This window comes from Aplidium turbinatum, chromosome 12 (assembly GCF_918807975.1).
Source record: "Aplidium turbinatum chromosome 12, kaAplTurb1.1, whole genome shotgun sequence".
Classification (NCBI taxonomy): Eukaryota; Metazoa; Chordata; class Ascidiacea; order Aplousobranchia; family Polyclinidae; genus Aplidium; species Aplidium turbinatum.
Genome location: NC_137483.1, coordinates 2081295 through 2106495, shown reverse-complemented (window position 1 = coordinate 2106495; position 25201 = coordinate 2081295). Strand labels below are relative to the sequence as shown.

The 25201-nt window shown below is 39.6% G+C and overlaps 1 protein-coding gene across 2 annotated transcripts; it reads right to left on the bottom strand.

The window, feature by feature from the left end:
- Positions 1-119: 119 nt before the first annotated feature.
- On the bottom strand, positions 120-24577 carry LOC145781055 (uncharacterized). 2 transcript variants are annotated; one of them, XM_082592776.1, is made up of 17 exons: positions 24300-24577; positions 23429-23648; positions 22433-22543; positions 13359-13428; positions 11694-11817; positions 10853-10902; positions 10199-10360; positions 9882-9964; positions 9434-9531; positions 8818-9080; positions 7966-8094; positions 7365-7565; positions 6295-6525; positions 5390-5602; positions 4807-4910; positions 4349-4504; positions 120-909 (listed from the first exon to the last, which is right to left on the bottom strand). In XM_082592776.1, exons 1-17 carry the CDS (start codon positions 24554-24556, stop codon positions 643-645), a joined length of 2739 nt encoding a protein of 912 aa, XP_082448902.1. In that variant the 5' UTR covers positions 24557-24577; the 3' UTR covers positions 120-642. The 2 variants fall into 2 exon arrangements, with proteins under 2 accessions (XP_082448902.1, XP_082448903.1); XM_082592777.1 differs by lacking the exons at positions 11694-11817; positions 24300-24577 and having other exon boundaries at positions 23429-23583.
- Positions 24578-25201: the final 624 nt, after the last annotated feature.

Below are 25201 nucleotides of genomic sequence, written 5' to 3'. Positions count from 1 at the left end.
GGAAAAATCATGAGCAGAATAAATATATAAAACTCCACATCGCAAATCTTTCAAAAGCAACTTCATATCAACATTCAAATCGTAAAAAATTTCATGGTCGGTCCAGTGGTCCCTTTAAGGGCTTTCAATAACTTAGACGCTACTGTGGGGACTGAAAAGAAAAACTGATGTCTGGGTCCCATGACATAAACATTAACAGTCCACCCGGGTAGGATAAAAGGAATATGTAAATTCATTCCATTGGCCTCCACACACTGACTGGATTCTACACTTGTAGCAGTTGGTTGGCATAACCAGGGATATCGAAGTCTGGTATCTCTGGGCAGAATACATATTGTCATAACGCATATCCTCAATAAAGTTTATAAGTTATGTAAAATGGAGTTATATGAATTAAAAGCCCATCTCCCGGTGTTCCAATAACTTTTAATTTGTGCAGATGAGAATAAATCGTTGTTTTTCACCTGTTTAAGTGGAGTCTCATGATTTGAAGTGACTCTGGGTCAAGTTTAGTTGGAAACCCCCAATTCAGTGGTGGCCTCCTCACTGCATCTCAAACCGCGTCGCACGCCTGTGATGCTATGATACCACAAAACAACATAACAATAGTAGCTCTTTCAACAAACAAACATGGCCGACTTGTCACTTCTCACAAGATGGCGGCATCAGGTACGCGTCGCATGGCAAATTGTAAGTTCCTTTGAAGACTAACTTCAATATGAGGGAGGACAGACTGCTCTCGCACACTGCCTGTAAGCTTTGTTTCGCGTTGCATTGTTGTATCACGTTCAAGGGAACGTCACGGCATACGCATGACGACGTAGGGACGTCATCAGTGACGTTGCTGGGGGATTGCGCGGGAAATACTCTCTTGTAACATTTGATCGAGTGGTCGCCGTACCTGAAAGGCTGCGAACAAAAACATGATAATTAGCAAAGCAACCCTCGACAGCACTCTTGTGCCAAGGAAAAGGCGGCACTTGTGCCAAGGAAAGGGCGGTAGGCTACCGTTAACAAGTCACAGGCTCGGTCTCATTTTATCAACGATTACAATCGTTCGTTTTGTGTCAATTCGAATTTGCGAAACAATGAGTCAAAAAAGTCATTTTTGTCGTATCAAAGTTCTTATTGGACTATAAATACAGTAACTTATCAATATTGTAGTGGTTTGATAAAGTACAAAAACAAAGCTATAAATAGTTAAATACTTTATAGGCTACCACTGCAACTATCGTTAATGTTTACCAAATGTTCTCAAAAGACAGAGCGGTGCATTCTTGAACCCTGCTATGAACAAATCAAAGTTTCAACTCGAATTTGCAGTATACAAATGCTTCAAATATAACTAGGGGAGACTCAGGTAAGTTGGCCCACTCTAAATAATTTTTAAGCACAATAGTTATTGTGACGTATCATACACATACCGAGAAAATGCTGTTTAAACTACCTTATCACCAGGTTGGGAGGCTCTAGCAAGCAATGTGAACTTGTGAGCTCGATTTTTGTATGAAAAATTGTGATTTTTAAAATTTTAGAATTTTTTACATGTCGTGTGAGTTTTTTCTTACTATATAAGAAAGGTTATTATTTAGTTAGTGCAACGCTAGGGTAGTTATTAAGACTCACTTTGACGGTGAAGCCGTTGTTAGAAGCTCGATAGTTTGACATAAATTTTAGTTTTTACATTATGGCTGCCACGCAGGGAAGTTGGCCTATTTCGTGGGTGGGTACGTTGGCCACAGGCCTGGATTAACCATTGTGCTAGGGTGTGCTAAAGCACAGGGGCCCCTGCAGACAGAGGGCCCCACTTTTCCTAAAAATGAAATAAATAAAATAACAAATCTTTCCTGAAAAAATTTTATAAGAAAAAAAATTAAGAAAAGTGGGGCCCCTCTGTCTAAAAAAAGTAACACATTTATCAATATATCTCCCCCTTCACGTGAAATGCATCAAAGGAACAGATTTTACAGAGTGTCATGAATTTAGCGAAAGAATTTCCTACAGATGTTGATCTCTGTCTTGTTGATGAACTTTTGATCTTCATGCATCAAAGGAACAGATTTTACAGAGTGCTATAAATTTAGCGAAAGAATTTCCTACTGATGTTGATCTCTGCCTTGTTGATAAACTTTTGAATTTCTACCTGTATCTTAAAAAGGCTTATGGAAATAAAGCAAGTTTTAGTCATGAAAACATCTAGGCTACCAGATAATAAAGAATGACAAAGTTGAAGCTGCTTTCCCTAATGTAGAAACAATTCTTAGATTGTTTCTTTGTATGATGGTCACTAACTGTTCTGGAGAAAGATCATTCTCTAAGGGGACGTTCAAATATTACGTAACGCCTTCGAGGGGGAGGGGGGGGTTTATGCAAAGCGTTACGTTAGCGTCACTTCGGGGGGGAGGGGGTTCAAGCAAAACGTTACGTAACGCTTTCGAGTACGGAATGGTAGTTTTTTGTGCTGAATTTGTAGTGAAAAAGCGTTACATGGGGGAGGGGGGATTGAAAAAAGCGTTACGTTGGCGTTACATGGGGGAGGGGGGGGTCAAAAATTCGGAAAAAAAGCGTTACGTAATATTTGAACGTTCCCTAAGCTGAAAAGAATCAAAAACGTAGTCCTTCGGTCTACAATGACACAAGAGCGGTTGGCTAATCTGAGCTCAGCATAGAGTCTGATAAACTGCGACTTCTCCATTTTGATGCTATCTTGACAGACTTTGCAGCAAAGAAAGCCAGAAAAAAGTGGTTCGACTGAATTTTATGTTAGTTTTCTAAATCCTATTGGTAGTTAGTAGTGAATGAAAAGGCAGTTTAGAATAGAAATTCAAAATAACCTTTCATTGCAATTTGCAGTGTAGTGTGCAGTAGCCTACTAACAGTGGTCACTTGCTACAATGTTTTCCCTTGCACGGTTTCGTTGATTTAATGTGTGTGATTTTGCACCCATTATAATGTAAACATTGTTGACTTAACTTGCACATGCTTATTTAATCATCGATCACGTGCTATTTCGAAGTTATCTAACTTACCTAAGCAAGTCTCGGTTTCCTCTGCAAGCAAAACCTGCTTACTTCCATTACGCTCCACGTAAGCTGGTAAGGGCCCTCATAAAATTCATTAGCACAGGGGCCCCATTTGACCTTAATCTGGGCCTGGTTGGCCACCATGGCCAACTTGCCTTCATGAGGTATTATATTGAATGATAATGGACTAATTAATACGATGACTTATTTTTTCAAGATTGAAGCATCAAGTATCCAAAGTAAGTAAATCGCGGCTTTACATCAGCAATCAATAACAATAATTCACTTCCTAACATCGTTTTTATGCCACAGATTGCGACAACTTATTCCTAACCCATATTGTAATAATAGAATAATGGCAAGTAATGAGATCAAGAAAACCAATCGCGAAAATATGTCTCAGCAGGTGTATGAAGAGGGCTAAAGATGTTGAGGAATGGTGTGAGTCAAAGAAAAATATGCAACCACTTCTCAAGCGACGGTCTAAAACGTACCCCGCTTCGGAGATACATGAAAAATGTTCCGATATTGGTACCCAAGCAAAATGGGGTTTGTACTGCAAACAAGGTCCTACCTATCAGTAGGCCTATCGTTAGAAATACAAAAGCATGCCGTTTCAGCCACATAATATTTGATGCAGCCTTCATTATTTTCGAAAGTTTATTTGGTGTAGGCCTACTCTTGTAAAAAAAACGTTTACTGAGATAAAATACTGCATTAAATTAGATTACATTATAAACCAAACCGGTATAAGAATGCATACAATGTATATATGCCTGTATAAAACCAAGCAATAATTAAAAAGAAAAATTGAGAAGAGAGAGAGATTTTCCACTGTTTATTATACCGAGAGATTGACACGTTGACCAGGTGGCCAAATTACCTGCACAGGCGGGCAAGATGGCCCATTTTAATTTTTTCGGAAAACTTGAAAAATTACATACCTAAGAATGTTGGTTTGATGCAAGAATATGTCGACTTCTAAAGTGATAAATGCTCTACTCTTCAATGGCATTCGCTTTAACATATGTTTTGTTATTAGCTCACAAATTCAAGTTTACATTTTGCTGGGCCAACTTACCCGAGTCTCCCCTATTGTTTGAAATACTACGATGCAGAAGGTGGATATGTCTGGATACAGTAACGCAAGGCAACTACGTTTTAATATAAACCGTGATGCCATTACATCTAAGTCTTTCAATCAAGCTCATTTCAGTATAACTTCACATGAAATGATTCTATTTTTATGCTGAGACAACCAAAAGAAATGAATTGTTTTTGATGATTGTCAAAAAATCGTCATTATCATTATTAGTCTCACTGACTTTCCCAGTGCTGTAGGAAGCGTTCATTTCGTCCAATGCATCCGTCCATGTCTGAGGAAGGTCGCAGTTCTCCCCTGTTTTGCAGGAGGGACAAACGCACTGAGGAGGAGCCGAATTCCATGATCCGATGTTCATGCATGTGATTCTCTGGGGGCCCTGCAATGAGAGACAAACTAAAAGAGGAAAGGGCGTCAGCTGAACTCACATAACACCCAATGAATATGACGGACAACTTATTTCAAGATCGCAGCATTTGATTTCGCCATCTTAATAACATCTTCAGCAAGGACACGTAAAAATGATTTATTACAGTTAAAAAGAAAAACAAGAACTACAATCCTAGGATGGCCCAAGTTGCCAAACCATAAAGTTACCAAGCCATAAAGTTACCAAGCCATAAAGTTACCAAGCCATAAAGTTACCAAGCCATAAAGCTACCAAACTATAAAGTTACTCACCAACATAACGAAGTTCGGTTTGCAGCTGAAGTCGCACACTGACGTCACAAAGAGTGACTGTGTGCAGTTGAAGCTTCCATTGAAGTCCGATATAGCCGGGCATTCTGCAACATGACGCAACAATTGGAGTTTTTTTTAATCGGAAATCTTAAATTTTGTTGGAAAATATCGTCGTCAACTTGAAAGCATAATTTCTCAATAACGCTTTTCAAAACAATGTTATTTATCCAATTGCTTCATTGTTGTTCATTTGGCTGGGTAGTGTCTATGCTACCGTAGGCTACTGCTACTGTATAACTACTTCTATTTCAAAGTTGGACATACTCATCCTTCAAGGGTATAATCTTAGTAGTAATGGCGCACAACCCAGGAGGAGAGAGGAGACACAAAAGTTCTCAGGACAGCCGGTAATGGCTAGTTTCGCTGAAATAGAAAGAAAAGCGCTTCACGTCGTCGTAAACTACGTCATACAAGGATCTCTTCCTTCCAAAGCGACCGAGACAAATGGCAACAGAGAGGGACGGAGCCCAAGTTATTGCCGTCGCTATGAAAACAAACAACGTCTCTTTGACGTCACACTCACCGCGCATGCAAACTGGCGGTGACGTGTAGTTCCACGAGCCGTTCTTCTCGCATTGATAAGTGGATGAGCCTTTGGTGCCAAAATGTGCCTGGCATTTCAAACGGCAGCTGGTACCGTTCACGTAAACTTCGTCGTTGAGACTTGCTGATTGGTCGAGGTGATTGCAAGCAAACTGACCGCCAGTAACCTTTGGTAATGGCCGACAATTCTTCACTATACAACAAATACATCAGTTCTGAAATGCTCAAAGTTCCTTGTAATCTTTAGCTTTAGTTGATCATGATGTTAAACTGGAAGCGACCGTACCGCACGAAGTTTAGTTTAAGAGTTAACAAACTTGTCATAAAAGTCTAAATTATCCAAATCTTACGAAACAATTGTTTCAATCAAGTCGAAGTAATTCCATCATGTCACGCAGTAGGCTAAACTTCACTGGGTTACTGACTTAGTGGAATCTTATCAAAGATGTAACTTAAAATCATCTGTTCTTGATCTTCCTAAACTTGAACGTATAATAATAATAGGCCAATATTTGCGTTAACAAAACGTTGATATTTCATCAGGTGACGTAGAAGTATTTGATGTTAGAATTACAGTCGAGTACGCAAAATCGGCCACGTTCAGTGGGACAATGTTTCACTTGTTGGGCCGTCTGAGCCGAATTCCAACTTTCTGCAATAGCTTCCTTATTTTCTTTCCATGTGCTTCTTTTACAGCTCGAAATATATCGCTACTTGCTTAACTTGCTAATGGCAACAGCCACTTAATCGAACCAGTTCGTTTTGATTTTCCTGTGGTCCGATTAAGCGGAGTTACCAGTGTCATAGTTTTATCATCAAACAATTATAAACCATTTTTATAACAATGCATATTGAAGTCTAAAGCGATCGTGGGGTTAAACTTGCCTTGTTCACAATATGGTTCCGGTGCGGACCACGTCACTGACCCACTGGTGCACGTGCTTGTGGTGGTGTCAGTGACACCATGCGTTGACAAATTCAGTTTGGAAGAACCCGGTAGATGAAGATGTGAGCCATCAGGACAAGCAAACGTGCAGACTGACATCTCGTAGAAGTGGTCCGTACAATTAAACCATCCACCATTGGCTGGAGGGGGCAGGGCACTACAAGATTGCACTGAACAAAAAATATGACTGTGGATTAATTATCCAATAATGTTTTGTAGTAAAGTTTATTGCTGTGCAAAAATTCATTAAACACGTAAACTGAGCTTTTGTGTCAACTCCCTCCACGTGGTTGCACCCACAAATACTAACATAACTTAGGAAACTAAACATGCTACGATTGTCGCTATAATATCATTATGAGGAAGAACAACGTGGCACGAGAGAACAATGTGCTTTTATGAAAACCTTCAAAAACCTTTCACGAAGCAGAATGTTTGAAAAGGGTTAGAAAATAAAAATGCAACACATCACCATCATCATAATGTCCCTTCCTCTTAGTGAGGATTGGATACATTTTCATGAAACTTTTAACATTTTCCTGCTATGTCCAAAGCTCGAAGGTATCGATCCGTTTCTTCATTTTTTTTTTTTGTAATGCAACACATTGGAATCTTACAGATCCTGTGATTTTGTACTGTCACAATTGCTGGGTCATATTTTATCTCTTAAGAAGCAAGAATGTGGAAAACAGGGGCGAACAGTCCTCTCTTTTGATATAAAAATGTTAACACTAGGAGAGGGGGCAGGGTTTGCTTGAAAGCTGCGGCACTGACATCAAAGTGTGACCAAAAAGCCTTCACACAAAAGTTGAAATTAAGTTTTATCCGCAAAACTAACATGATTAGCCGAGTGGTGAGGGTTTAAAGTTGTGCATAAAGTTCGAATGGGCGTCGGTTCGACACCCAGCAAGAGCATGCGGCTGTATCTGTGGAAGGACACTTAGGCATGCCTGAAAGTGGACACGAAGATTGGCTTCCTTAACAGCATAACCGAGCGCTGACAACTTACATTGTGAGCAGTCGGGCTGGAGAGACGACCATGCTCCATTGGATTGACAGGTGAGTTGGGTGTTTCCAGTTCTGATGCCATATCCTTGGTCGCACGTAACGTGACATTTCGAGCCGACGCTTGATCGCGTCGGCGATTGCTGATTGGACGAGCTGCACGTGACGCTCTGGTGCGATTTCTTCACGAGGGAAGGGCAGGAAGCTAAAAGAATTATGAAGATGTCAACTGATGAAAATAAATAAACGGAATATCTTGTTTGATGAGGAAGAAAGGAATTGAAAAACGCTTAAAACTTGTATTGAAAACCTAATTATTACTCTGAGAAACAATATACCAAGACCAGTATTATTTTTAATCAATTGCACGCAGCAAATCATTCCAGGGGTATGAAGAGAATAGCCAGGGGTATGAAGAGAATAATTCAGAGACAACATAATCATTACGAAAGAATAATATGAAGATCTTTGCGCTGGAGGTTGCTTCTTTTGCCACCAAGAATACTTTGTGGCACTGCACGACACCGGAAACGCTGTCAAGGTTTACGAGTTTATCTCCTGATTTATCAATTGTATGCCCAATACACGACGACTAACTTACTCACCAAAGCACCCCCGTGTGTAACACACCGACAGAAAGACAGCGACGCCGATCACAATCAAACCGACGAGAACAAAGAAAGCAATGAAGCGTTTCTTTCTCTTTCTTCTGCTCTCAACTGGATCCACGACGTCTGTGATGGTAAGATAAGGTTAGAAAGTTGTTTCTTACGATCATTCTTTTATGTGTGTTGATTGGCTAAGCTGTACGCTCTCGCGTGCAGTGTCAACGTCAGCTTGTTGCGTCACAATGTGTACTGCTCGGCTTCTGAAACAGACTTGGGAACTTTTTGAACGCAGCGTACTGGTTTTGCTGCTTTTCTGGCAAAGGTTTGCTCTTTCGTTCCTCTGTCCTTGACCACTGGCTAGAGAGGAGGCCCCAACTATTTATGGTTGGCAGCATAAAGGACAAAACAACATACACCATCCAATGGAGAGCTCAAACGTGGCCATTAATGGCTTTTTAAAACACAGAATAATATCATTTGTCATAAACGTGTCTGGAACAAAAAAGATAGCACCAGCCATTGCAAGCCATATGAGTTGAATTTATGAACCATGGCTGGCTATGGTAAAGGTTTAACTCAGTGTAAAACTTTTTAACCGATATTTTATTGCTGTGTGAAGTGACTTAGGCGGCCATATCAACGTCATGTTTATCATAGCGCGTGGTTTCAAACAGTTGTTGAAGGCAAAATATGTATTTGAACTCATGAGATGAAATAAATGCAAACTTTTGTAATATCTTATCCAGTTGTCATTGAAAGAAGTCTTTTCACCACCAGCAATCATACAATATCATGAAGCTAAATCATATGATACGACGATTTCACGGTTCTCGCCACAATGTGACTCACCGGCGAGCAGAGGATCATCGTCATGTGATCGTTGCTCCTCTGTGACGTCACTGATCATGATATCCTTGCTGGTCAAGTTGGTGCTTCGTGACGTGCTCGGCTGTTCCTCCATCAAGACACCGCCGATGCGCTGAGTTGGAAAGTTACTAAGAGTGCTTCTCACTGTCTGTTGCGTGTCGCGGCCGAAAACTTTCTTCGGGGATGTTTCGGGGTGTCCACTTTCTTCGAAGGGTCTGATGGCTTGGTTAGGCCTCCGTACTGCCCTACAGCGGATGAAAATCAAGCGCTGTTTCAAAGTTCAGAAACAATCTAAAAGTGGGGTAAGTTTTTTATTTCATAATCTAAAGTTAAGTTACTGAAAGTAAAAAGTGATGAGGCTCCAATGGAACCCTAAATGTTCGATCTTTTCTTTGTTCTTAATTATAATTAAGAATATGTGTTTAAATTTATAAGCTTGTTATGTAACAAAGTAAACACCTTATCAAATTCAAATTGTTAAATTAAAAAGTCTATGCACAAAGTAAGTTTTAGTTGTATATTCTTGTGTCCTGATAAAAGTTCGACTAAACAAAGACAGGGTTATACTTGGTTGCAAACAATCATATTTTCACATTACTGGGATTGGCCTTCGCTTCTTGTTGTTCCTGGAAACGGGTCTCTTCTAGGAGGAGACATCACCATCAGACTGTCGCTCTGAGTCAGAAGATGGGAGAACTGTAACAAGAAAACTTTATTTGACAAGAAACTTTACACTCAGGTCCTTGTAACGAACTTTGTAAAGAATGCATTAATTGAACATCAGGTGCTCATAAGCAGGAGCGTAGTCATCACAAAGTTTTTGGGGTGGAGTAAGCATTTTTGCATATGTGAGTGTGCCTTGCAACGTGTCATTGAGGGCGGATCACCCACAGAGGGGCCACCTCCAGAGAATTTTGAAAAAATATCTTAACATTTTGCATTCTGAGAGAATTTCATTATAACTCAACAGCAAAACTTTGTCAAGTGATGCCTTTGCCCCCTTGACTACGCCTTTGCTTATAAATATAATAGAAATAATCACTTACAACTTTCTGCAGCACCAACTGAACAGATACTTCCGTTTCGCGGTCGGTAAATGGATTGTCTTTGTTTAATTTTTGTAAGATCTCTGCATGGAAAAGAATTTCAACAATAAACAAGCAACAAGCGTGTTCCCCGATGGACAACATCAGATTGGAACAACATTAGAGCGAAACATTCCAAACAAACCACTTTTCCCATTTAATGAACCATGATGAAAACATTAGGCCTACTTTGGATTATCAACAGTGAATACTTTTAGATTCTTCGATATCGAGCGCAGTGAAGGCAAAATAATTGACAATAATCCAATCAGCCAAACCTTTAAACTCTGGCCTTTCATCAGCTTCTCCGTCCCAGCACTTGATCATGAGATCCTTCAGAGGCTCAGGAGCAGACCTTGGTATCTTTTTTCTGTCTGGACGTTGTTGCTTGTTGGCCAATTCTTTCAGAAGCTCTTTCAGAAGATCAGGACTGAAGTAAGCTGGTCAAAAATGTTAATGGCATATCAGAAAGATGTCTAGCGTAATGATTAAACAAACATCTTAGGAAACTGCTTCTTTCAAATCGTGGGTATTATTATGATATTATGATGAAGTGTCCCTTATTAGTTTATCGACGAAATCCATTAAATTGTCGCTCTTTCAACTCTTCTCCACTACGCCAGAACTTTTTGATGGAATTTGCGGCACCGATTAGAAAGTGTAGCCTTCAAACAAACCATGGCCTGAACGTATTCCCAAACAAAAAAGAAAACTATAGTTTATCCTTCATTACTGTCTGACAATAACGAAAACAATAAACTTGATGTAATATTTCGCACCAGCACTCTTTGAAAATCGTATTGCATAACAATATTACCATCCTTGGGCACATGGAGAATAAGGGAAAGGGTTATACTGCGTTGTAGCATTAGGAAACCAATGACGATGAAGCAACATCACAAATATCATCACAGATTGTAAGCTATATTTACATTCGTATGGTTCCAATTCAGTCAAAAGTTCCCAAAGAAATATTCCATAACTGAAAGAAAAAATGTAGTTGGCGTTTTCACTCGGGATGGATAAATCTTTTCAATGCAGTATTGCAGTATTATCTTTTACTTTAACGTAGCAGTATGACGATGTTTGGGTCAGTGAAGGAAACATTGTCAAGCAGAGCCTACATCACATTCTGTGGTTTATTGCTCGATGGAGCGACTGTGCTTGTAACAACATTCCCAGTGTTTCCTCGCATGCGTGGAATGGTAAAATTTAACAGTGACTGGTTTACATACAATAGTAATAAGCCTCTACAAGTATGCGAAACTACCAGGTATAACCTTTCAGAAGCTTTCCCACTCAGTCATTCCGAGTATAAAGATTAAAACCAACCAATCAATAAGTTAATACAAGGATACCATGCTTTTTTAGATATTATTATTGTAACCATTTTAAGTTGTGTGCGTTTTGATGTTTTATATCCGGCAATGAATTTATTTCAAAGAAATAAGCTAATATGCGATATGCCGATATCTGGTCATCCCTTGCAAATATATGCTGAAAATGGCAGCAAGCATGTCGGTATGTCTGGTTCTTCTTTAGTCCAGAAGTATGAAATTCAAGGCTCCCATGTTGTGATCTCCAGCACGACAGTACGTCTTTAGCATGAAACGGGTAATGCACGTAATGATAATGCACGTAATGCCTACCTCCCGAATGGCTGAAAGTTTGCATCCAAACAATGAGTGACAAAACAAAAGATGACGTTTTCAAAGTGAAACAATTAGTGAATAGAAATAATACATAATATTTTGAGCAAGGGGTTGGCCTCACCTGTATACGTCCCACTTGGTAGTGGGTCTGCAATTGAGGTCAGAAAGGCGCTCGGGGGCTACATGGGTAATCGTACCCCTTGCTACGTCACCAGAGGCGGGGTTCTGATTTGTGGAAGTCAGAACTAAACATGAAATTACAACGACAAATTTGGGGTTGCTTGTTTTCCTCCCCTACCAAAAGCAGCGATCGAGAGCACCATGACATGAATTAGCGGTGCGATACTGATGCACTCAGCCTTATGAGCGAAAAACAAGTGTCTATCGCTGTCAATTTTTGCTAAACTCGACTAGCGAGAAACAGTGATAAAAATAAGCAGTTTAAAAATCAAACAACATCAACTATTTTAGCATGTAGCAACCTGAATGCGATTAAGATGAGAGAAAAGATGACATCGCATTTACATCGTCAATATCGCTTGATGATGAAAGAAACTGAAAGATCAAACTGCCGTACTTCAGCGTTTAAGATGTATGCATGAGCAACGCATTTGAAGCACATCTCTTCATTCAGCGGCACCAAATAGATGAAATAGTTTACAGATAACACTTCAATCACAATCGGAAGCTTCACTCTGTCAATCTCGGTGACCGGGCCTGCGTCAGTGATTCAAAACCTCTACAAGTATGCGAAACTTCCAGAATTAAGCTTCGGAAACAGCTTTCAAAAGTTGAATATGACTTGCTTTCACAACCACTATACGTCAAAAGAAGTATGTGATAACGGTAAACACTGTTTACAGTTTGCAAACATGTACAGTCGCGCCACTCCTCGCCAATTCACAGCAATAACTGAATGATTGAATCTTTATCCTAGAACTGAGAAAGCTTCTTTGAGAGCTGAACCCTGAGAGTTTCTCATACTTGTAGAGGCTTCGAACCACTGACAAAGGGCCGGTCACCGAGATTGACAGAGTAAAGTTTCCGATTGTCGAAATGTTGTTGCCAAGGAATTATTCCATCCACTAAGTGTCGCTGAATAAAAAACCATCGTTGAGATGCGTTGCTCAATCGCACAGTCCGAGAGTCGAGCCAGCATCGCTTGACCGTGCAGGTTCCCTGTTTAAAATCACAGGCGCTCAACCAACCGAGTTCTATACGGACTTACACGCCCCTGACCATGTTTGAGAATTAATTGAGTTTTATGATAGTCTTCAAATATTTGTTTCATCCTTCGTTCTTTACTTTAAATTGTATAAATACACAACATGCAAATTTCCCCCAGAATATTATTTATAGAGATTTAAAAGTACTCAATGAAAGTACTCAATGACAGGAAAGAAGTTGTTAAACATATTCTGAAATGAACTTTCAATACAATTAAGCAAAAACATTGTAAATGTTCGAAACTATTATAATAAAGATATTAGTTATAACTATGAATTGCAGTGGTGACTATCAGAATGTTCCCAAGCTGGTAGTCGACAAGTTGGTACACTGAACATTGAATCAATGCAAATGCAACGTTAAGAAGTTATCAAAAGAATGTTAATGGAATTCTTGAAATATGATACTCAGTTGTATAGAAATCAAGAGGGGAATTACTTTCCAGTCATAGTCAGTAAACAACTGTGAAAGGTATTCTTCTGAGAGAAGGTTTCACAATAGGGTTTCCCTATCGAATGGATCTTATGCTAATTTTCATTCATCATCAAAAGATTTTTACCTGCGGCTCTTGAAGCTTGTTGAGTGATTCGGCTTAGAGTCTTCAATTGGGTTAGTCCAAAGTCGCACAACTAAAATAAAACGGAATTTATTGAATGACAAAAAGTTTTGTTACCAACCAAGTACAATATAACAACAAACCAGCCTTGGTCATCATCATCATCATCATCATCATCAATATCACCGTCATTATTATCATCTCTGTCACCGACATCATCACTTTCATCACCATTGCCGAAGAAACCATGATTATTATTATCAATACCACAACACTTGTTTTCATTCAGATTATTGTGTAAGCATGTATCTACAGATGAATACTACATTTGCATCAATTCAACATTCGAACACGTTGGACCGACGCAATTATTAATAGCCAGCTCTAGTCGATGAATTTAGAATCAAAACTAGAAGCTGAGTTTTGCATGAATTTGCCACAGTAGCGGACCCAGGGAGAGGAGGCAATCACTTTCTTGAAACACAACAATGTAGCTTAATTCATAGTGTATTTACAAGGTCGGATTGATATAGACCAGTGCTTCTCAACCGGGGGTCCATGAAAGTCAACGTATAGATTATTGTTTTTTGATCCTGTGTGCCAACATATGGCTCATAACATAATTTCGCCAATGTCATCAATCGTCATAAGTGTGTCGCGAGTTCAACAACTTTTTCTAAGTGTGTCGCTCCGAAAATTAGGAAACATTTGATTCCATTGGGGGACGCGATATATCACAATTTCAGATAAAATTTCTTTAGGGGTCAGAGTCCGCTTCAAAGCCAACAAAAAGGTTGAGAACCACTTTAGGCCTGTACATGATTGTTTTGTTGGAATCTCTTTCCTAAGTCCTAACGTGCTTGCTTGATTGGGTCTGTTACTATTCGATGAGTCCGATTCGGTGAGTTCCTAACCTCTAACCCCTAACCCTAAAACGGCAATGACAATTAGGTTACGGTACCCGATAATTAAAAAAAAAAAATTGAAAAAATCACCGAATAGGGATCGGACTCACCGAATCGGACTCACCGAAACGGACTCACCGAAACGGACTCACCGAAACGGACTCACCGAAACGGACTCACCGAAACGGACTCACCGAATCGGACTCACCGAAACGGGCCATTCCGTGCTTGATTCACCCCTTGATTCGTCATTTATCTCCATCGGATTCTTGCCTCGTTGAAAGAGATAAACAGACAGCGCTGAGACAAACGTTTTCGATGAAGATAAGTTCAAACAAATTAAACTTTCGCGAATGGATAAAGTTTTCAACGCTCTTATGTTTTTGTTCCAACCTTCCCTGTTACTCAGAGACTAAGACACTGTCTTAAAAATGTTTAATCTGGTTATGAACTGGTCATTAGTGCCACAACCAACTAGCAACGTCTGCAGACGTGGAATTCAAATCAGTATAATAAGGAAGGATTTTACTAGCTGAGCAGTGTTTGACTTGGATATGATTGGATAATACCCTGGTGAAAGTACACATGGATTTCATCACATCTGCCAAGAGAAGCAGAGTAAACACCTTCTTCAACCGACAAGAAATTTAACGTTCTGTGCTTTGACCAAGGTGAATCTTCGTGATAAAGTCAATCAACATGATCTTAAAGTAGCCTCACAAGCGAAACAGTGGCGGCAATCGCTGTCAATTCGCGCTACGCCGTCTGTTGAAAAAACAAACTGACCTAACTTGGAAACCATGTAAAAATTACAAGTTGTTTTATCATCAAGTTTGTTTTTGAGGTTTGGCAACATTGCCTGTTGGAAACTCCACAATTACATTCGCAGAGTTAACACAATGAAGACAGTGAACGATTCATTTCTCGTTGCATGAACAATAGTAACATGTAATTGTAAGAACATAAACAATAAATTAGCATACAACGTTGAGGAGTATACAACCTTCCAGTAAACACAAGTAACATTGAAAGCATAGCTGCAGAAGAATAAAACATTTTGGGGGTGCAAACAAAATTTCCCAAATATTGTCTTTGAAAATATATATTTTGAAACGTAACAATTTACAATTTTTCCAAATAACTGGACATCCTGCCCAAATTTGAGACGTTTTTTGAGGTTTCAGGAGATGAAGTTGAAGGAGATGGGGTTGCAGGAGATAGAGTTTCAGGGTGCAACTGCCCCTTGCAACCCTATCTCCAAGGCTATGATTGAAAGTAAACAGTGCAAACAACAAGGGAGCGTGTAGCTCGCTACACCCGCCCTGAAACAGCAGGAGCATCGTGAAGTGGGTGACCTTGCCGTAAAATGAAATGATCTACGCAGATGGTTTCGTCGTGGGCGTGGTGTGAATAGCTGTGGGCAGGCAATGCGCGCGCCACATTGCCCTCACCCCCGAAATCCACTAGTAGGGCCCTATGTTAGTGATGGCGCTTAAAAATAGGACGGGAAAGCGTTTAGGACCGCAAATTCCGTCAATGCAGAAAAAAATTGATCATTTCAACAAAGAGTAAACAATTCTAATGCCGACAATGCAGCAGCGGGTCGGGAAAGAAGTTGAAGGATCAGAGTTCTAACAATGCAAGGTTTATGAGAGAAGTGAACAATGCAAATTTAATTTGCGAAAAATTTAAGATTGAAAGGGGGTGTGGGAGGTTTGCCTCCCAGAAAAATTTGAAAAAGGGCAACTTGTTTTGATCATTTTCACGACACATTTAACTTCATAACTTATCTCGATTAACACTGAAATTTATCAATTTAATTGTTAACTAACTAGGTTATTTAGGTGAGCAGTGTTTACTTCAAAATATTACATCACTCTGTTAGTTTTTTTTGTGAGACACAAAAAAAATGTTTCACTCCCTTAATCCACTGTTCCAACTATGCACGCGCAAAAGTAGCTGGGTAAGTAAATCAAATGCGGTTGAGCGAGCAACGCAAGCAAGAAAATTTTGCAAAAATGGAAAAAAATTGTATAAAATGATATCGGTTACAAGCCGAAAAACGCTGCAAAAAACTAAATATGAGTGGGGCCCCAGTTTAGAATTTGAAAAGCAGTAAATGTGGCCTTGCATGATGTAAGTTATTGAGTATCGAGCTTTGGTAGCAGCTTTTTTATTAATTAAACAGTCAAAAAATATTAAACATACTTTAATGAGTGGGCCCTTAATCAGCCATGAGGCCCCCGGTGGGGGTACTGGGGGCGGTTAACATGGCCCTGGCTGTGGGCATACTTTACAGTGACAATACGCAAATTTTCTATGACGCTAAGACAGTAAACTTAACTCACGTATCAGCAGCACCCTCTGGAAGGCATTAGTGTTCACAAGAACGTCATAAGTGGTTTAAAACACTCATTAACCGTTTACGAGCTTATTTATTGAAACGAACAACATATATTTTAGTGCAGGGCTTCCCAAACTTTTTTGCTCGCGACCCCTTTTAATCTCCTAAAATTTTCCGCGACCCTTTACAGTTAACATGATAAACAGTGCGAAATGTACTTTTGTGATATTTATTAAAAGGCTTAATTTGAACGAAACTAAAGTAGCATCAAGCTACCGATACTCGAAACCTTCTACTTTACACGTAGCCTATTGGAATCAAAACACAACCGAAAACACATTTATTCAGTGCGATGAGTGCGACTGCTTTCTGCTGCAAAGCAAATCCAGTCGTTGCTCAATGTTTGTTACTGCTGGTCTCAAGGCGGTTTCAATGTCGCTTAGTCTGGAACGGTATTTTCTTGCCATTGTCGTCAACTTTGATAACGTTGACTCGCACAGACGCGTGAACACAAACGGCAGGAGTGCATTCACTGCTGAGTGAGATAATTAGGCCTATAGATACTCCGCTTTAACCAGCCAAAAAGTGTGAAACTTTTTCCAGAATATTCAAGCCGCAACGTAGAGTCGGTAAATAGGTCAGCATGTTATTCCTGAGATTTGGAAGAGAGGAGCTCGGTATTTTGTTTTTGTAGGCAATTACAAATAGGTTTTGGATCCAATCTAATTTGGCATTGTTTAATTCTGGAAGAAAATACTTTTAAAACTGTTTCAACAGATTTGACAAGTGGTCGATAACCACAGGCTTAAACATTTGGTTCCACATCACTGTTAGTCAAAAACTCTACAGTAGATGAAAAAATTTCAAATGAATCATTTTCAACTTCTTTTTTCTAGATGTTTAAATTTTTAACGAACGCTTCAAGTTTTTGATTTCTTGATTTCAATGTAAAAACGTTGGTGTTTTTTCATTAGATGGATAAATTAAGTTCTTTCCATTTTTCAAGCAAATCTCACAAATAGCATAATTTTGAAAGTCAGATGTCATTGCAGAAATGATGGACCAAGTTTGACTTTTTTTCCGTTGGAAAACCACGACTTCATTTTTCAGCGTTAATAGAATTTTTAAAGTTTTGTTTTTGAGAGCCATCTTACTTCACAATTAATGCAGTAAAAGGGATTTAAACTGAACTCTCATTACATTTCACCATATAAACTTGCAAAAATATGGGTATTGAGGGCGCGACTCAAAGTTAATATTTTCATAGCATCTTGCACAATAGCATTTCGATAAGGATATATTCTTTTTAGCTATTAAAGTCTCGCAATGAATCATAGGTCATAGCCTATAGTGTGTAAAAACAATATGTGTAGGCGTATTACTCGCAAATCGCACTTTTGCATGAAACCCAGGTGTATGTCCTGTCATTGCAGAAGCTCCCTCTGTAGACATATGCCAACACAATCCTTCCTAAATAGCTCCACTTCCATGCAAAAATTGACGAAATTATCGTTATCGTTCGATTTTTTTACCAGCTTTCGATTGATTCGATTGGTTTTACTTTTTCAATATATAGCTATACTAGCATGCAGTCCTCAAGCTAGCCCACTACCAGGGCTAGAGGCCTATTTACGCAGAATTTACAACTCAGTAAAAATAATGTTTTGAACAGTTATATCAGTATCAACAACTGCGTTATAAAATAAACGTCTGAAAAGTACCATAGGATAATACGCACTACTTTATGTAAAATTGGTGTACTCACTGCGACCCCTGAAGTTCGATATGCGACCCCTTGCGGGGCCGCGACCCCCAGTTTGGGAAGCCCTGTTTTTAGTGGACTCTCAACAAAGCAAGCAATGAAGCAAAACATGCGACAATTAATATAGTAGGCCAGGGGTCACCAACTGTCGGCCCGCAGGCCGCATGCGGCTCACCACGTTGTTATGTGCGGCCGCGGAAGGTATCAGCGTACAAGTATAAGCAAAATTACTTTTCTTGAACAGTTAAAGATCACGAAGGCAAAAATACTTTCCGGGAAGCATATTTTCGCTTTGCATACGATTCCACCGACCGACCAAACAGATTGTAGTTCTAGATAGGGGTTGCTTAAAGTTATTCCAATGCGATGTCCAGCCACATGCCACACTGTCCCAGGCCCGTAGTTATACATTTTAGCTTGGGGGGGGGCTCAAAAGCTATTGGGAAGTAAAAACTATGCACCAGTGGCGGCTCGTGACTTTTGGCCATGGGGGTGCTGTAAATGGTGATGTTAAATATGACGTCATAAAGTGACAGGAACGGACAAGCGCCGAAGGCGTGAGCCTCCTAGGGGGTCTGGGGGCATGCCCTTCCAGAAAATTTTGCACTTTTATAAGCTCTAAAATGCCATTCCTGGTGTTTTCAGGACAAAAAATAAAAGTTTTAAGCAGTTGAAAATGTGGATTTTTAGAACTTTGAAACAAAGAGCACGAGGGATCAGTATCGAGCACGAGGGATCAGAGAGAGAAAGCGAAAAATTAATGAATGTCATCATAGAGGTTGAAGACACTTTATTTCAAGAGCTCTGTGCCCCTGAAAAGAGCGATGTTGGTGCAGTGGACCTCACTAAAAGATTTAGGCTCTATATGCTAAACCATCACAGCACGCTTAGAATAGTGATACCTTTCAGAGTAAACGTTTTCAAGGCATGTTTTTGAAATACAACACACCAATACCATCCAGCGCGGCTGTGGAACGCATGTTTTCGCTTGGAAAGGACATTATGCGTCCCAAACGCAGCAGATTGTCAGACAAACGTTTTAAAATGCTTATGTTTCTACAAGGAAATAACTAAAAGCTTTGAGCTTGGGGGGGCATTTCCCCCCAAGCCCCCCCCCCCCCGGCAACTACGGGCCTGCACTGTCCCAGTGGTTTATTAAAACGTCTGTTTTCGAAATTGTCTGTGAGCATAGAGTTGCTTATTTTAAGTTTGTAAATGTCATATAAACACTAGTGTGCGTTTCACCGTTATTGTCTTTCACGAGCAGTGTTCCTTTATGCAAGTTTTTGTTGGCAAAATAAGTCAGTGTGCCAACTTAATTTGTAATAAACTGGCAAAATATCACACAGTATATAAATTTAAAGACTTTTTCTGGTTGTATTATGAAATAATTTAGCTTAGTAGGCTGCAAAATGTTGTTAATCAACAATTCTTGCCATGCTGATAAGCACCGCAAGTGACGGTCGTCTGATAATCAAAGAAATACGGTTTTATAGACTCTGACAAAAAGGATGAAAAACCAACTCATAACTTTTTTAGAGGGAACGCTGTTCATGGGTTACGATAGAAACGTTTTTTCGGTAATTTCCACAAGCGTTCGTTTCATTATGGTTTCATGGTGCCTAGTTTCTTTCTCCCTGTAACTGGAGCCTATTTTTCGCTGATATGTTTACATTTACATTTACTGGTCCACCATTGTTACCTGTATTGCGATGTGTCAAGCATTTCCTTGTTTATTGAAACTGTTAATTGCAAGATATCCTTTGTAAAGCGAAGTGACAACTCCAATCTTGCTTGGCGATGAATATTCTGATGAAACCGCTCGCCTCGCTGTAAGTGCGCAAAACAAGTGGCCTCGTTTATTAGGCATTGTTAAAAAAGTCAAAAGTGTTGTAAAAGGAGCTTGGCCTGGCAGTAGCGTTGTTCGACTAATTTTGTTGCAAAAAAGGTTGGTGACCCTTGGTGTAGCTCATCCATGGCTTCATTACAATTGGGAACTCAATTGCCGGCTGCGGGTGAGAGCCATTGTTCCACATTCAAAAGGACGCTGGCTCGACACCGCTCAAGAGCATGTGGATACGACAAGAAATACTTAAGAAAAACATTTCTGGTTTTCAAAAAAATATCTAGAATCTGATTAAACAATTTGTCTTAAGTGAAATGTAAGTAACTCTGTGTGGCGGACTAAAATTAAACATAAAAGCATTGACAGGTCCTTTGGCGCATGTCACCGCGGCCATAACATTCCAGACAGCAAAATCCGTCTTTTGACATGTAAAAATGAAGGGCTTTGCCATGCGAGATGTACCTTTTCTTTCGCAGTGTGGTACAGACTGACAGCAAGCTGGACTGACAAGCACACCATGAAAGTACCGGTAGTCGAAGTTATTATAAGTTCATATGAAAGTTTCAAAATAAAGTTAAATTTTCTACTGTATCTGCCAAAAAAAAACGATTTTATTAAATAACAAATTACAGTAAACAATCAAATCAAGTTGAACTTTTGTGCTTTAACTTTATCTGGGCAACAAACAATCCCAGTACCAACAGCTGGGAAGGAAGGCAAAGCGCCATATTGTTTGTCGTGTCTAAAGGATTACGTAACCACAACTTATGTTGAGAGAGCCTGATTCTGGTGAGATGGGAAGGATCACTATGAATACATGACATTCCAGTCACCAAACCATGTCTCTTTTACGTTGATTCGACGCCTGCTGACGTTTTGCATCAGGGTTATTGCGGAATTCGTTTGCTGAATGGCGACCACTTTTCCACCGCCATCGTCTTGAGAGTAAACATGTTTACCTTGTCTGTGAACGCAACTCCTACCACGACTACCAAGGTTGAAACAACGCAAAATGTGGAAACTTTTTGTAATCTGTCCAAGAAACACTGCTTTATGTACTGTAGGTGAAGAGGCATTGTGAAGTCACACCAGCAAATTTCCCGCCAAATATCAGGCTCAACAACGTCACGTTTCCTCGAAACGTCACAACGATTGACACGGTTTGTGCTCGACATTCGAATCCCACAGCAAGGATAAACATATTGATTCTCAATCTCAATGAGTTTTCATAAATACGAAACTATTAGAAGTAATAATGCAATTAGGAAATCAACACTGTTTTAAATTTATCGAAATTAAGACAAGTTACACTCCCTGACGAAATCAAGTTCATTGGATGCAGGTTCAAAATAAACTTGTAAGCATCCGAGTTCGTGAATTACAACGATCTATAATTAATTTTATTTATTATTACTAGGGCAAGTAAAGTCAGCAAAGTCAAGTTTTTTGAGTACCTTATTGCGGTGGGTTTTAAGTAATTGTTCTGGACACAAGGAGTAGGTTTAAAAATCTTAATTTGATGGGTCAATAAAAAGTCAAGTTTTTATTGTTTGGTCAATTTTTTTACATCAATAAAGTCAATTTTATGTAATTGACACGTCCAGTTCAAGTATTACACAAACAAGACTTGATCAAACGGTGGTTAAGTGACAAGATCACGGGACGATAGTTCGATTCTCGGGGTGTGCGCTTACAGCGCATTTCAAAGAGATCTCCATAACCAGCCTCATCTTTTGCATGGAATAATTCAATAACAAGCGGAAACTTCACTCTGTCAATCTCGGTGACCGGGCCTGCGTCAGTGGTTCAAAGCCTCTACAAGTATTCGAAACTACAGAATAAGGCTTCAAAAGAAGCTTTTCCAGTTCTAGACAATGGTTTCCACAATTACAATCAACCAACGTCAGTGTAATAGTCGCACCACGTTTGACAAAGGCTACCTCTGAGGAAAGGCTACCTCTGAGGAAAGGCTACCTCTGAGGAAAGGCAAAACTGAGATGGAGAGACGAGATTGACAAAGAACGTAGAACAACAAACTGGTACATAAGACACACGATCGACTGGATTGACAAGAAAAGAGGAAGGCCTTCACTCAGTAGTGGGCTACCACAGGTTGAAAATGATGATGATGATGGTCACCTTGTAATACATCCTGATAAACTCTGCACACTCAGCTATTCAGTAGTGAGCATTCACAAATGTACAGCAGGCAATATTTACCTTCACGTTCAATCCTTTGTCCAAAAGCACATTTCTTGACTTCAAATCCAAATGAAGAATTGTTTGACGGCATTGAGGGCACTTGTGTAGGTAGTCCATAGCATTGCTTACCTACGAATAATGGCCATTGTAACAAAACAATTGTATTTGACAATGGTGCTACGCTTTGTATTGTGTGCGTGATGAAATGAAAGCGCGTCTACACAGCGTACGCACCTCAAGGCTTCTCGGCTTTTCATGACACACCAATTTAAATCACTAATTGAGTGAATAAAAACACCTATTGTGATTCAAAGTTGAAATTTTAGTCAGAAAAGCTGTTTAAAATCGCTGTGGTTTGAATTTAAATTTTGTCCTTTCGTTTGAGCTTCTGGGGCCGAGGGTCTGTCCTTTTACCATCCCAGATTCACGATGTTCCCGGACTACACTGGAAGGCTAGTAGGGGCAGCCAGTCCTTTCGTTTGTCGGAGGCTATGCATTATTATTTAAACAAAGTTCTAACAAAATGCACAAACAGATCAACAACTTGCAAGATAGAAAATTGTGTCGCAGTGTCACTCATTTGGATTATTCGACTTGGTCAACAACGCAGTCCTTTCTTATATTGATTTATCATCTGCATACGATGAATCAATGTAAAAAGAACTGATTTGCTTGAAAAAACTAAACAGAAAAGTTCATTCAACAGAAAGCAATTTCGTTTCGTTGTAAACTTGAAGGAATTGAAATGTAAACTTGTCATTGATTCTGGAAAATGGATGTTTGTGACAAAACTGTGTCGTTTTGACGGGAAACTTATTTGTCTAAATTTTGTTTGTTTTTCCTTTTAGTTGAATTGAATTTCTTTGAGAAGATTTCGTTTTGACAAAGAAAATATTTCCCACTACGATACGTCTAACTAGAAACAACGTACAAAATAAAAGTAAAATTCACTAGATCAGCTAGTTCTGCTTTTTGGCATGACTTCGGGAAACACGACACAAAGGAAATACATACCTGTAGTGAAATTTGATACTTGAAAGGCCATTTCATCTCGTCTTGTAGCAGATCTTTTAAAGTAATTCTAAAGAAGTCACAGCACGAGCCATACTCCACGTACTCCATGATGAGGCTGAAGTTGTTCTCCCTGTACATGACCCCTAGAAGCTTTATAATGTTGGGGTGATCAAGCGACCCAAGTATGCTCGCCTCCTGTTGCAATGCCTTCTCGGATTCTCTGAAAATAAAATGGAGATCAGAGCGGCCGTTAAAAGAATAATTTGGGCTCGGTAAGTTGATAATCTCAACAACCTCAAGGATCATCTTCACGTTCCAACCGCAACAACTTTTAATAGTCAAATATCGGCATAACTGGAAAGAAACTTTGCATGAACGCCTAAGCCTGGAACATGCATGGTAGATGGTACGCACAGAAGAAGGCTACAACGAGAGGACGGAGCCAAATGTAACACTTTTGAAAAAGGATAAAACACATTGTCTCAAGGAAAGGGGAATCAATAATAATTTCGTAAAGAAAAAAGTGGCGATTTTCATCAAAAAAAAAGACGTCCCTAAAAAATCCGTAACGGACATAAGAACATCAACTGAATGCATTATCACATCACAATAGAGCCAAACATAATAAACAATCTGTGGGCTTTTTCATCTGTAGGTCCTTGAAAAGATTCTGAGCGCCTGAAATCGTTCCGATCCAGGGTCCAAAATACCCTTTGTACCCCCTCCAACTACTGGGGATCAGCTGGTAATCGATTTTAACATTTATACTTAGGCTTGGAGAGCAAAGACATTTTCGCGCCAACCAAATTAAATCTAGTTTGAAACAAAATTAGTCGAAGAGCAAATTTTTTAAGTTACTACTGAAACTTACTTCCTCAAGCGCTCGGTTGTTACAAATTGCTTCTCCGCTACAAACTGTAACGGCTTTTCGGAGCTTATCCAGCGGTATCGATATACTGTGCCAAATCCACCTTCTCCTAACAGAAACTGATCCGTTAAATCCTCATCTTTGAACACTATAACATCCTTCCGAAAATCTGATGAAAGACTTAGGGACGAAATTGAACCACTTACAATATCAGAAGAAGGAGCGATCGTTCGAGAAAAATCCATATCGCTGGCAGCCATTGTGTCTAATGTTGTAACGCTCATTCTGAAAATACACAACTATTTGTACACAACAACTCAGCTGCAAGCTACCCGGCTGTGGCAGCGGCACAGCCTTGGCCTTTTGCCGCCAGGAACCAAAGATGCCCTCCAGTCGTGATGATGTAAGTAGATAAAAGTATAATCGTTGTTCGAAATTTTCGTTTGTAACATACAAAATTCCATCATTGCCTCGTTCAGTTAAAATAACCGCTTTTTTGAAATGTTCGCCCCGTTTGAGCCGCCCCTCTCAATCTCACACAGCCTTCAGATCTGTCCATCTTTAACATTAATTTAACGTTATTGAATTAACATAAAATGTGAACAATTAGATAGTTGGAGTACTTCCTACGCAACTGCACGACAGGGATAACTAACCAATAAGGTTTCACTTTAGGTGTAAAATTACTTGATTAAAGAAAATATTTTATGAAGTTTTTAAATTTTTAAAGTAAGTGCTTGAATGCTCTCTAACATCGGCGTGTTCTGTGCACCAGGCATCGTGTTGCTAGCTCACATGAAATTGCAGTTCTGTGATAGCCTCACCACAATCCACGCCTACATTCCTACAAGTTGTAGTAGGCAACAACAACTTCTCAACCAGACAGCGAATCAACTGATTTTCAT